This window comes from Aquarana catesbeiana, linkage group LG03 (genome assembly GCF_042186555.1).
Source record: "Aquarana catesbeiana isolate 2022-GZ linkage group LG03, ASM4218655v1, whole genome shotgun sequence".
In the NCBI taxonomy this organism is placed as follows: domain Eukaryota; kingdom Metazoa; phylum Chordata; class Amphibia; order Anura; family Ranidae; genus Aquarana; species Aquarana catesbeiana.
The window spans coordinates 313,406,566-313,421,165 of NC_133326.1; the positions used below are offsets into that span (position 1 = coordinate 313,406,566).

At 45.7% G+C, this 14,600-nt stretch overlaps 1 protein-coding gene across 1 annotated transcript in view; it reads right to left on the bottom strand.

Annotated features, from left to right (window-relative positions):
• The window catches only part of STAB2 (stabilin 2), a 263,642-nt gene that overhangs the window by 23,531 nt on the left and 225,511 nt on the right, over positions 1-14,600 (bottom strand). Inside the window, exons 60-62 of the mRNA XM_073620305.1 lie at positions 2,709-2,850; positions 785-918; positions 427-592 (exon numbers count right to left, since the gene is read on the bottom strand). Coding sequence (XP_073476406.1) covers positions 427-592; positions 785-918; positions 2,709-2,850 — 442 coding nt within the window. The remainder of the gene's footprint in view (positions 1-426; positions 593-784; positions 919-2,708; positions 2,851-14,600) is intronic.

Genomic DNA, 14,600 nt, shown 5'->3' on the forward strand with positions numbered 1-14,600 from the left:
CTCAAAGTGATCCAGAAGCACATATTTTTATCTGATTTCTAACCCTCTTGTCTTGGATTGTATTATAACTGTACTGTTTCCCTGTATATTGTAAAGCGCTATATAAATCCTGTATGATTATAATATGGCCGTTGTAAAGACATTAGACGGTAAGTCTTCTGTGTAACAGAGGCAGTATGCAAGTGCAGAAAATAATAAATCTAGATGAAAGCCACAGAGATGCTAGGTTTTACAATATGACAGTATAATGTACAGTATGATGTAGCCTGTACTGTGTACATAATGGTCAAAAAGTGATCTAAAAGAAGTTGTTCATCTTAGATTCTCAACACACATCCAGTTCCATAGAGAACATTCACCAATGAGACCACGTATTCATAGTAAATTACAGCAGGAAGTATAAACATGCAGGTATATAGTAATTACCTTTATATCTGTAACAGAAAACATCCCATGTCTCAGACATATTACTACGAACCCCATAGTCCACAATGCCAACATATCCAGATCCACAGTTTGGATTGGGGTATGCTGTAGGATATCCCACTCTTGCTTCAGCAAGCCACCCAGCTGCACAAAGATGGTAGTTAGCCTGTGATAAATACAAAAATAAACAAAAATGCAATTATTTTCTAAATATTGAGTGGTTATCAAATCAATTAAAAGGGATGTTCAGGTTTTTAGCTCTTTATATGCATATCTTATGTATATAATGCATGTATAATTAATGTAACACAGATAAGTATAATTTGCTTTCTTGCAAAAAATTCTAATAAAGGGTCACCTGTTGAGCATAGGCTAGTTGGTTGTATGTAGCTAAGGTCGCATCTTCATCTTTGCAAGCTTGTGTAGCTTCACTGTAATTGTATTTGTACTGTCCTTTGGGAGATCGTAAGTGAAAAACTCCAACCTTTGTATCTGAAAAATATAATCAGAAACTACTTATGTGCTTTACACATAATCTTAAATCTTGTCTGTAATGTACTACCTGTTACATGGCACAGTACAGTCACCCCTATTAACCCTTTTAATTTTAATGTTCTCAGCTTGTGTTGGAGGTACAGTAAAAATGTGTTCTTTTTATTATGTGAAAAATCACCACTATAGGATAGCAGAGGGAGAACTCACATCTTTGTTTCTTCGTCTAATTGTATCTTTGTTAAAAATTCTACCTGCTTTGCAGTGCTATTTGTTTTTCTGTTGTTATGGTAGGGGTGACATGCAGGCTCCATTTCAGTGCAGGGATTAAGCAGAAGAGTGATGAGACTGGCAAGGGCTGGTTTTGAGATCTTTAATGTTACCATGAAATGGAGGATACAGGAACAAGCATAATACACAGTGGAGAGGTGCAGTAGTATTACTAAAGGATTACACACAGGGTGGGGTGGCTTAAATAGACCTGTCAATGACATACAATAACACACCTAAACTGTTAGAGACAGTAGAACTCCGTTGTTATGCAGAGAGAATAGGCACACGTTTGTGAATACTAATGACCGTGAAAGGCAAAGTAATTGTGGGCACACAATGACTGACATAATTACAATAACTGAGATACTACACTGTAAAGCAAGGTTGCAGAACATATATAACTTGTTCACCAATGGAGGCCTCTATGGCATTTTGTGTGGCCCAGCAGACCGATGAACTTCATGTGAAGGTTTGACAAGTTGGGTCAGTATACCGATACTATACAATACTTCTGCTCCCTTTCTCCCCCTACCACATAACTTTTTTTTGCAAAAAAGTTATTTTCCCCTGCATTATTGGAGCCACTCAATTTGACTCCTGTGCTACAACTGTACAAATGTCCTTCCTGTCAAATAAGGAAGGGTTCAGCTTTGGGAGTAGGTGGTCCTAGGGGAAGAGGGGCATGGCGTAGGTGGTCCATGTTGTCAAGGGCGGAGAGGAGAGGGGCAGGAAAAGGTGGCTTAAGCTTCAAGGGCAAAGAGGGGCTCAAGGTTGGGGGAGGGGGGGGTGCTGCAGCAAGCAGTAGGTGGAGCAGGGAGTATGGCTCATGTTTTCAAGGACAGAAAGGGACAGGGAGTCTGTGGGGCTCTGGGGAGGGGCAGGGAGCAGGTGGCTCATATTGTAAAAGGGGAGAGAGGGGAGCTGGAGAGTATGTGGCTCACATTATAAGAAGGGAGAGGGGCAGAGAACAGGTAGCTCATACTGCAAAAGGGGAGAGGTATAGGGAGTACATAGCTCATGTTATCAAGGGCAGAGAGGGGCAGGGAGTACATGGCTCAAGTTGTCTAGAGGGAAAAGTGGCAAAGAATACCTAAATGTTGTCAAAATGGAAGAGACAGCGAGTAGGTGGTCCAATGAAGCAGGTAGCCATGGTTGTTAGGGTAAGCAATCGGCAAAGGACATTGTGCCAATGCTGAATGCTAAGATGGGCATTGCTACAGTGGATAATATTACATTCTTGTTTTTGGGTTTAGTTATCCTTTAATCCCACTAAATGTGTCCATAGTTTCATTTGAGTTTGACATGTCTTCTATAAACTAACCAGGAAAACACTAAGCAAAATGCAGTTGGTTGGTATGAGCATACATTTGTAAGAAGCAACTGCTTTGTCAACATGACATGAAACTGTAAGATAAGCAGAGGCTAAGCATGGAGCTAGTATTTGTATGTGGCGCCCATAATACATCACTGTTTTGATGTATCTTTAATAAGGACACGTTTATCCATTCTTTACTCACCTAGATAGTGTAAATCAGCACATAATGCATCCGTGTGACATTGTCCATTATCCTGCATACATCTGTCAATGGGTGTTTTCTTCAAATCACAGGTTATACCATCTCCAATGTATTGGTCCTTGCATTCACATTTACGTTTGTCCTAAGAAAACAGCAAACAAAATGTTTATAGAGAATACTAAATGCAAAACACAGTAAATAAACAGGAACAATGCTACCGGTATAGCAACACACCAGCCAAAGACCCCCAGTGTGTACCTGCACCACATCCAATAAATCAAAGATTGGCAGCCACAAAGATCAATTTATAACTTGCAAAAGGTGCTAGGGGTCTTAAGCTGCCTTGTGTCCAGACACTTTAGAGTTTGGGATCACACTTTGTAGAGGTTCCTGGATCTGCCAGTAAGTGTCTGCAAATGTATATGACAAAAAACACCTCCGTTTTACCCCTAGACATTTTGTACTGATTAGCTAGAGAGAATGCTGGGAAATATTTGCATTGCTTAGTATATTCACCTACCCGAGTGCATGTTTTATAAATTGATTTGTGCAGCTGCAATTTTTATTTGGAGGTTGCTGATCGGGACATTTTAAAAGCATTAACTTCAAGTAAGGGTTGCTACCTAGCTGGTAGAATTGGGACTTGTTGCAAGTAATAATATATATACAGTGAGAGTAAAAAGTATTTGATCCCCTGCTGATTTTGTACATTTGCCCACTGACAAATGATCAGTCTATAATTTTAAGGGTACGTTTAGTTTAACAGTGAGAGACAGAATAACAACAAAAATATCCAGAAAAACACATTTCCAAAAAGTTATATATTGATTTGCATTTTAAAGAGTGAAATAAGTATCTGATCCCCTATCATTCAGCAAGATTTCTGGCTCCCAGGTGTCTTCTATACAGGTAACGAGCTGAGATTAAGCCTAGGTTCACACTGACAACGGGAATTAAATCGTGCAAGTTCAGCTGAAGTCGCGCAATTTCATTCCCGCATGACTTCGGGGGAGATTTGAGAGACCTCTGTGCGGGTTGCTGCACAGATGTCTATACAAATTGCATCCCAAAGTCACCAAAAGTAGTACAGAAGCTACTTTTGGGAATCGGTGCGGCGCTGCAAATGTGGTGTCGCACCAATTCAGATGGTGCCATTGCCGGCAATAGCAGCCGATTTGACATGTCGAATCGCATGCCAAATCACTGCAATGTGAACCAGGGCTAAAGAAAGTACTCCTAATCTCAGCGTGTTACCTGTATAAAAGACACCTGTCCTTACAGTGCACAAGATATGTTCATTTGCTGCTTGATAAACTTAATAAAATAAAATGTTATTTGAAAACAAAAAAGACACCTGTCCACAGAAAAGCAATCACTCAATCAGATTCCAATCTCTCCACCATGGCCAAGACCAAAGAGCTGTCTAAGGATGTCAGGGACAAGATTGTAGACCTACACAAGGCTGGAATGGGCTACAAGACCATCGCCAAGCAGCTTGGTGAGAGGGTGACAACAGTTGGTGGGAATATTCGCAAATGGAAGAAACAAAATAGCTGTCAATCTCCCTCTGCCTGGGGCTCCATGCAAGATCTCACCTAATTTTACTGATCATGAGAACATGAGGAATCAGCCCAGAACTACACGGGAGAATCTTATCAATGATCTCAAGGCAGCTGGGACCAAAGTCACCAAGAAAACAATTAGTAACACACTACGCCGTGATGGACTGAAATCCTGCAGTGCTCACAAGTTCTCCCTGCTTAAGAAAGCACATGTACAGGCCCCTCTAAAGTTTGCTAATGAAAATCTGAACGATTCAGAGGAGAACTGGGTTAAAGTGTTATGGTCAGATGAGACCAAAATCAAGCTCTTTGGCGTCAACTCGACTTGCGGTGATTAGAGGAGGAGGAATGCTGCCTATGACACCAAGAACACCATCCCCACCATCAAACATGGAGGGGGAAACATGCTTTGGGGTGTTTTTCTGCTAAGGGGACAGGACAACTTCATTGCATCAAAGGAACGATAGACGGGGCCATGCACTGTCAAATCTAGGATGAGAACCTCCTTCCCCGAGCCAGGGCATTGAAAATGGTTCATGGATGGATATTCCAGCATGACAATGGCCCAAAACACACGGCCAAGGCAACAAAGGAGTGGTTCAAGAAGAAGCACATTAAGGTCCTGGAGTGGCCTAGCCAGTCTCCAGACCTTAATCCCATAGAAAATATGTGGAGGGAGCTGAAGGTTCGAGTTACCAAACGTCAGCCTCGACACATTAATGACCTGGAGAGGATCTGCAAAGAAGAGTGGGACGAAAATCCCTCCTGAGATGTGTGCAAACCTGGTGGCCAACTACAAGAAACGTCTGACCTCTATGATTGCCATAAAGGGTTTTGGCACCAAGTACTAAGTCATGTTTTGCGTAGGTGTCAAATACTTATTTCACTCATTAAAATGCAAATCAGTTTATAACTTTTTTGAAATGCGGTTTTCTGGATTTTTTTTTTTTTGTTCTGTTTCTCACTGTTAAAATAAACCTACCATTAAAATTATAGACTGATCATTTCTTTGTCAGTGGGCAAATGTACAAAATCAGCAGGGGGTCAAAACGGAAAATTGTATACTCACCTTTCCGTAATTTTCCTTTCCTGTCGTATCTTCATGGGAGCATACACTTTGGGTTGTGACTCCGCCCCTCACAACCTGATAGGACCACATAGCTATAAGTTGTAAAGATGGCCCCCGCCCCAGTATTCTCCGTATATATCACCTTAGATGGGTGGGAGATTGTATGCTGCCATGAAGATACGACAGGAAAGGAAAATTACGGAAAGGTGAGTATACAATTTTCCGTTTTCCTGTCGCATCATGGCAGCATACACTTTGGGGAGTAACTCGCAAAGACTGGGTGGGAATTCAAACTAAGTTTATTAACAAAGAATAGAAGAATTGGCCTGGATAACGGATCTTCCGAAATCCACTGTGGATAAGCAGGTGGAATCCACCTTGTAATGGGACATAAAGGTGTTCCTGGAAGACCAGGTGGCCGCTCTGCAAATTGTCTCCGCCGAGACTCTACAATATGCCGCTCAGGAGGTTGCCACTGCCCTGGTGGAGTGTGCCCTTAAGCCCTCAGGTACTTGATGACTACTCAATGAATAGGCCTTTTTGATGGTCTTCACCAGCCATGACGCAATGGTGCGTGAGGATGCCGCTTGACCTCTCCTGAATCCATGCGGAATGATTAGGAGACTTTCCGTTTTTCTGATGGATCTGGTAGCTGAGAGATACTCCAGGACATTACCCTTGACATCCAGTGGGTGAGGATCGCCCTGTTCCGTACTGAGTGCTGGAAGGTTAATCTCCTGGTTGAAGTGAAAGGATGAGGATACCTTGGGGATGAACCGGTCCGAAGGTCTTAAGACTAATCTGTCTGGGAATACAACCAGATATGGATCACTGACCATTAAAGCTTGCATCTCTGACACCCTCTTAGCCGATGTTATGGCTATCAGGAATGAGATTTTCAGCGTCAGATCCCATAAGGATATGTTCTCATTAGGAAAGAAGGGCTCCTTAGATAGGGCTTCCAGTACGACTGAGAGGTCCCAGACTGGGAAGGAAGGTTTCCTAGGAGGTCTCAACTTCAGACAGGCCTGCTGGAACTGGACCACAAGGGGATCTAGTGCCCATCTGATTCCTGTCAAGGTGGACAGGGCCGAGACTTGCACCTTTAGGGTACTTGATCTAAGACCTTTCTCTAGGCCTAGTTGAAGGAACTCCAGGACTTGTGACACCGATGGTGAGGATGAGTCCCAACCTTGCTGTTGAGCGAAGGCAATAAACTTCTCCCAGACTCGCCTGTACGTGTTATTCATAGTAGGCCTCCTGGCCTGGAGTAGGGTATCCACCACCCTCTGGGAACAGCCTTGCTCTAGGTACCTAGCCCTTTCAGTCTCCAGGCCATCAAATGTAGCTTCTCTGGGTTCGGGTGAAGAAGATGGCCCTGGGAGAGCAGGTCCGATGATAACGGAAGAGGCAGGGGATCTGCTGTATTCAGCTGCATCAGGGTGGTAAACCATGGCCTCCTCGGCCAGAAGGGAATCACTGCCACCACCAGCACCGATGACTCCTTGAGTCTCAGGAGAAACCTCGCTATGAGTGGAATTGGAGGGAAGATGTATCCTAGATGAAAATTCCAGGGGTGCAGAAGACAATCCGTCCCCTCCGCCGAAGGGAATGGTATCCTCGATAGGAATCTCCGGCATTTCGAATTCTCCGGGGTTGCGGCCAGGTCTATCTCTGGTGGACCCCAAGTCCAGGATATGAGGGAGTAGGCCTGTGGGTTCAGGGACCACTCGTGGTTGGAGGTGAAATTCCTGCTCAGCGAGTCGGCCAACACGTCCTGGACTCCCGATACATAAACTGCCCCTTAAACTCGATAGGTTCAGTTGTGCCCATTCTAGAACAGGACGGACCTCCTGCATCATGGACCTGCTTCTGGTGCCCCCCTGCCTGTTGATATAGGCAACCGCAACTTTGTTGTCCATCCTCAGAAGAACGTGCTTCTCCCTCAAGAGGGGGCTGAAGGACAGGAGGGCCTGAAATGCTGCTCTCATCTCCAACACATTTGACACTGAATCCCGTGTCCTGAATGGCCAGCGGCCTTGAGCTGCGTAATCCTGATAGTGGGCTCCCCACCCTTGCAGACTGGCATCGGAGGTCACCGTCTCCTGGTGAGGAGTGATTATGTGTTTGCACCTTCCCAAGTTGCGATATCGTGTCCACCACAGCAATGATTGCTTCGCTACCTGAGAGATGTAAATCGACTGGGACATTGAGATACCGTTCCACTGGCGCAGAAAGGAAATTTGGAAAGGTCTCGAGTTCCATTGCGCCCACTGGACCATCGGAATGGTGGATGCTAAGGAGCCCAGGATACTGAGGCATGCTCTGGCCGGTAGTCTCTTGGCCGAGATAGCCTTCTTCACCTTCTGGATCAGAGGAGGAATCTCCTCCCTTGGAAGCTCTACTGTGTTCTCTCTCGTGTCTAGTTTGGCCCCCAAGAAGGCCATCCTCTGTGTGGGATGGATACTGCTTTTCTTCCAGTTTATTAACCACCCTAGGCACTGTAAGGTAGAGACCAGGATCTCCCGATGTTGGATGAGAGACTCCTTGTTGTCTGAAAGAAGCAGGATGTCGTCCAGGTAATGGTGGACTCTCAATCCTCTCTCTCTCAAGTGGGCTATAACGGGCAGTAGGACCTTCGTGAATGTCCTGGGTGCGGTGGAGATCCCGAACGGAAGGCTTCGAAATTGGAAGTGCCAACTGCTTATAGTGAAACGGAGGAATCTCTGGAACTCTGCGTGGATAGGGGTATGTAAGTATGCGTCCTGAAGGTCGATCGAAAGCATCCAATCTCCCCGATTTATCGCTTGGAGGATTGATTGTAGGCTTTCCATCCTGAACGTTTCTACCCGGATTGACCGGTTGAGGTTTTTTAGGTCCAGGACAGGACGAAAGTCCCCTGATTTCTTTCTTACAAGGAAGAGTGGGGAATAGAAACCCTGCCCTCTTTGGGATGGTAAGACTTCCACTATTGCTTGTTTCTGTAGCAGATCTTGGATATACTGAACCAAGGACAGCCTTTTCTCTCTGGAAGGAGGGAGCTTGGTTGCGCAGAAGTGACCCCTTGGGGGGCGTTTTTTGAATGACCACCTGTGACCGACCTGGATGGTGGATACTGTCCATGGATCTTTTATCATTTCTGCCCAAACCAGCTTGAATCTTGTGAGCCTGGCACCCACTACTGCTGGTTGGGCGGGCATACCTTCAAAAAGGTTTCTGTTCATTGGAGGCAGGAGTTTGGGGTTTTTGGAATTTGAGGAAGGACGTCTGAGGGTTCTTCCAAGTTCTCCTGTATTCCTTCCTAGGCCTATAGGACTTTGCATCCCTGTATCTTTCCGGGAGATTGCGCTTAAAGGGAGGCGCCCTCTGTTGTTTTGATCTTCTATCTGAAGGGATAAGACCTGACTTCCCACCTGTCACTTTAGAAATTGCTGTATCCAGCTTTGCGCCAAAGAGGTTTACCCCGTCATATGGAATCCGGCACCAATTAGATTTTGAGGCAAAGTCGGCCGACCAGGGCTTAAGCCATAACGCCCGCCTGGCCATTACAGTGGCTAACATCTCGATGCAGACCTAATATTGTCTACGGAAGCTTCCGCCACAAAGTCCCCTGCTAGGCTGAGTTCTTGTAAGGCCTTGATGATCTGGTCTTGATCAGCGCCCTTGGTGACGAGTTTTGCGGTATTCGATGACCAACCGGAAATAGCCTTCCCGACGGCGGCCAGTGCCACTGCTGGTCTGCAGGCGCCCCCTGCAAAATGGTAAGCCCTCTTGAGGTCCATATCCAACTTTCTGTCCAGCACATCCCTGAACGTCACTGCGTCCTCAATGGGGAGCGTCACATGCCTGGCTAGGCGCATCAAAGAGGCATCTACCACTGGAGGGGAAACCAAGGGAGATACCTTGGGCTCTTTCAGAGGGTACAATTTATAAAGTCTGTTGGAAAGACTAATTTTCTTCTCCGGATTCTGCCATTCTTCCTTAATAAGCTCATCCAGCTCCTCTATGAATGGAAAGGCTTCCGGAACTCTTTTGAGATTCGGGAAATATTTCCTCTGCTTTTGTTGTACCTCCTCAGGCTCCTCCCAGTTTATCGCTTCTTTGACCGACTTCGCAAAGGGTCCTATGAGCGAGAAATCAAACCCGGCTGATGCCTCCAGCTCTTCATCGTCTGACGGGAATTCTTGTTCCCTTGACGTGCTGGGATGAGATGGTGAGGCGCTCTGAGCTGTAACCTCCACATCTGGAGTTGAGACATGCAGAGCAGGGACTCCGGTAGGTTCTATAGTAACCAGCTCTTTCTCCCTGGTGGCTTCATCCATACATCTGCGGCAGGCCAGTCTGTCCGGTAGGGCTGTGGCCCCGCATACCCAGCAAGCATTCCCTGCTGGCCAGGAGGGATGTGCAGGAGACTGACGTCTACGTGCAGGGGATCTCCTGTGATAGGAACGCCTATGCCTGGAATAGGAACGACTCCTCCTATGGCTTCCTCTGTGGGCTGAGTGACTCCTGCCACGTGAGCGGCTTCGCCTATGGCTGGAGTGGCTTCTCCTGCGTGAGGTCTCTCTTCGTCTTGATTTTGACAACCTTGATGACCTGGTAGGGCTGACCAATTAGGCAGCATTAGTACGATCCTGCTCTCTTTTTCAATCTTCACTACTTACCATGGAAATCCCCCCCCCCCTTATCTATTGGGCTGATGGTGATCTGCTGGGGCAGCGGTCTCCATGGAAAGGAAAAACTGTGATAGACCTGGCAGAGATACAGGCAGGTATAAACATGCAGTCAGCCAAACACAGGTACCAGAAGAAAGGAGAAAACACTTACCCCGAGGGGGAACGCCAGAAGGAAAAACAGAGCTGATAAAGCAGTCAGGGTGTCTTCAGGTAACCAGAGGCATCATATAATGACAGATTGAGGCTTTTAAAAGAACCGCCAAGGCCGCCGAGGTCACGACCCGCCCGCACATGTGCAGTAGCGACGCGCCCCGCTCGGCGCCATCTTGGAACCTGGCAACTCCACCAGGCCACCCTGAAAGCGCGCACCACGCATGCGCGGAAGTGCCAAGACGCTCGCCGAGCCAGGGGGAGACATAGAGGGACTACAACACCCAGTAAAACACACCGAAGAATGAAAAAGAGTAATGGAGACCGCTGCACACAACTAAGCCTATTTAAGGCTTATACTGGAGCCGCAACATACCCCTGAGATCACCAGAGTGGGGTTCCTTCCATCTAGCTCATTTAAAGGCTGTACAGGTAAGGACTTCCACCCAGGAGAGGCTAGAACCTGGCTGGGGCGAATTCGGTAAGGGGGAGCTTCTGACATCGTCTGGTCCTTGCAGGTGAGGAAAAAAAAGAGAATACTGGGGCGGGGGCCATCTTTACAACTTAGCATAGCTATGTGGTCCTATCAGGTTGTGAGGGGCGGAGTCACAACCCAAAGTGATGCTGCCATGATGCGACAGGAAATACTTTTTTCCATATATATGTAGCGGGTGTCTTGTTTCTTAAGTGACCCTGCCAAGAAAGCCACCGCGATGTACACAGGCTTTCCAGCCAGAAAGAGGGAGAGAGCTGCCTGTCATGTCTGCAGGGGATTCCCCCCACTCCTTCTCCCCATTTCACTGACTCACTGAATCTGATGTAATATGAGCTGACTTTTCACTCTGCAGCCTCCCCTGTGTCCCTATTGGCAGGAGGAAGAAAGACAATTAGAGGAGCAGTTACAGGAGTCAATCAGAGGGACTTTAGCAAGCTGCAGGACATAGCTGCAAAGGACGCTGACGTATGAAGTTCCAGCACAGAGCGGCCCCATGGCCTTGTATAGTAACTGAAACTACCAAGACCAGCATTCTCTGTGGGAGGAAAGTGAAAGGCTCCATTTTAATTCCTGAATGGATCTCAGTGACCATGAGGCAGTGAAAGAGCTCAGAACTGAAGGAGAGATGCTGTCTCTCAGATGATCTCCCCACGCAATTCAGGCCTCCATTGCCAGTCGGGACATCCAGCCTGAGAGAGGGGGATTCCAGGTGCATATCGAGGCGCACCTGCACCGATGGTGAAGAGTTTCAGTGTGAGGTGACTATTCGGGTCACCAGGAAAGCCTGCTGTTCCAGGATATTCGTCTGGGCCTTGACCACAGGATTTGCCCATCTGCAGTGAACAGAGACACTGCACCATAGAAGGAGTATGAACACTGTATACAGACATTGTTCCTGGTAGTCACCTTGCTGACACTTGTAGTACCACAGGGGATAAGGGATAAGACTATCCATTTCTGGGACACTGTATACAGACATTATCTTCTCACCTTGCTGAGGAGGATCCTGCCTGTTTCACTTGATAAGCAGGGCCAGTTGTGTTGTTTGGGCCCTGCTATCCAGCAGTTTAAAGTGCACCAACCAGAGTGGCTAGCTGAAGACACCAAATCCTGTCTTTTCTTCAAAAGGGCTGAAGCTACTAGTGCCATGCGGATCTGCTCACACATATTCAGGGCTCTGTATATGCATTGGGTGTGTGGGACAGTTCATCTAGAAAGTTAAGCCATTACTTGATGACTTGAATAAGTGTTTAAATTTGGGTCTGTGGTGTCAGGGGACAGAAGAGAGAGGCCTGACACAAGGGGACTCATGGAACCAACCTGAGTAAAAGGTAACCAATCAAATTTAAAGTGTCATATTGTGCTTTATTTACCATTAAAGTGTGCCTCTGCTTTTGGGGACATTCTCAGGTTTGGAATCCCCTGAAAGCAGCTTAAATATAGGACTGAAGGCTATATTGCTCTTAAATCTCAGTTATTGCTCTCTATTTGATTACTTGAATATATATTGGTACTGTCTGTTATTTTTACACAGAAATATTGCAGTAAAGACAATTTCTGTGTTTTATCATTGGTCATTGCACTTACACTGTTGCCAGGTGTGCCGGAGGGGGCTGAGGCTGTTATTAGGGTTGAGAGGCAGAGTAACGGACTGCACAAACAAAGCAGCTCCCACGGATGTGTCGCTACACTATATATATATATATATATATATATATATATATATATACACACACACACACACACACACACACACAGTATCTCACAAAAGTCAACCCATCCCTCACATTTTTGTACATATTTTATTATATCTTTTCATGTGACAACACTGAAGAAATTACACTTTGCTACAATGTAGTGAGTGTACAGCTTGTATAACAGTGTAAATTTGCTGTCCCCTCAAAACAACTCAACACACAGCCATTACTGTCTAAACCATTGGCAACAAAAGTAAGTACACCCCTAAGCAAACATGTCCAAATTGGGCCCAAAGTGTCAATATTTTGTGTGGCCACCATTATTTTCCAGCACTGCCTTAACCCTCTTGGGCATGGAGTTCACCAGAGCTTCACAGGTTGCCACTGAAGTCCTCTTCCAATCCTCCATGACGACATCACGGATCTGGTGGATGTTAGAGACCTTGCGCTCATCCACCTTCCGTTTACGGATGCCCCACAGATACTCAATAGGGTTTAGGTCTGTAGACATGCTTGACTAGTCCATCACCTTTACCCTCAGCTTCTTTAGCAAGGCAGTGGTCATCTTAGAGGTGTGTTTGGGGTCGTTATGTTGGAATACTGACCTGCGGCCCAGTCTCCAAAGGGAGGAGATCATGCTCTGCTTTAGTATGTCACAGTACATGTTGGCATTCATGGTTCCCTCAATGAACTGTAGCTCCCCAGTGCCGGCAGCACTCATGCAGCCCCAGACCATGACACTCCCACCACCATGCTTGACTGTAGGCAAGACACACTTGTCTTTGTCTTGTCTACTCCTCACCTGGTTGCTGCCACACATGCTTGACACCATCTGAACCAAATAAGTTTATCTTGGTCTCATCAGACCACAGGTCATGGTTCCAGTAATCCATGTCCTTAGTCTGCTTGTCTTCAGCAAACTGTTTGCAGGCTCTCTTGTGCATCATCTTTACAAGAGGCTTCTTTCTGGGATGACAGCCATGCAGACCATCTTGATGCAGCGTGCGGCGTAAGGTCTGAGCACTGACAGACTGGCTCTCCACCCCTTCAACCTCTGCAGCAATGCTGGCAGCACTCATACGTCTATTTCCCAAAGAAAACCTCTGGAAATGACACTGAGCGCGTGCACTCAACTTCTTTGGTCAACCATGGCGAGGCCTGTTCTGAGTGGAACCTGTCTTGTTAAACCTCTGTATGGTCTTGGCCACCGTGCTGCAGCTTAGTTTCAGGGTCTTGGCAATCTTCTTATAGCCTAGGCCATTTTTATGTAGAGCAACAATTCTTTTTTTCAGAGAGAGTTCTTTGCTATGAGGTGCCATGTTGAACTTCCAGTGACCGGTATGAGAAAGTGAGAGCAATAACACCAAATTTAACACACATGCTCCCCATTCACACCTGAGACCTTGTAACACAAACAAGTCACATGACACCAGGGAGGGAAAATGGCTAATTGGGCCCAATTTGGACATTTTCATTTACTCACTTTTGTTGCCAGCGGTTTAGACATTAATGGCTGTGTGTTGAATTATTTTGAGGGAACAGCAAATTTACACTGTTATACAAGCTGTACACTCACTACTTCACATTGTAGCAAAGTGTAATTTCTTCAGTGTTGTCACATGAAAAGATATAATAAAATATTTACAAAAATGTGAGGGGTGTACTTACTTTTGTGAGATACTGTATATATATATATATATATATATATACACACACATCCACACAAATGTAAAAATGGTAAAATGTAAAATGGTAAAATGGTTTAAGCTAACTACAAAGTATTATCAAAACCTATAGAAGTAAGTTTTACAAAGTAAAATCCAATCACACTATTAAAGTGTCACTAAACCTACATCATAAAAACTATCAATAAATTCTGTATTACATGCTGTTCATACTCGATCAGTCACTATGAGATTTGCTTTTTTTTATTCTGCAAAAAACCTGACTGTCATCTGATCCAATCCACCAAGCAAATGGGGAACGGATTCCCATCCATATATTTTGTTTTCAGTAGACTGGATCGGATCCAAGGGAGTATAGACAGACACATGCTGTTTACATCTGCCTCCCAATACAGATTAATGGGTTGTCCGATCGGTCCACCCCTTTGGAAGGGCCCTTACAGTGCAAGTGGAAATTCTGCAGACTCTGAAGTAACAGGGGCTCTGGGAACCCTAATTAAAGGGAAATGCTGGGAATGATAATGTAAGTGGGGGCTCTGGTTACCAGGGACCCCCTT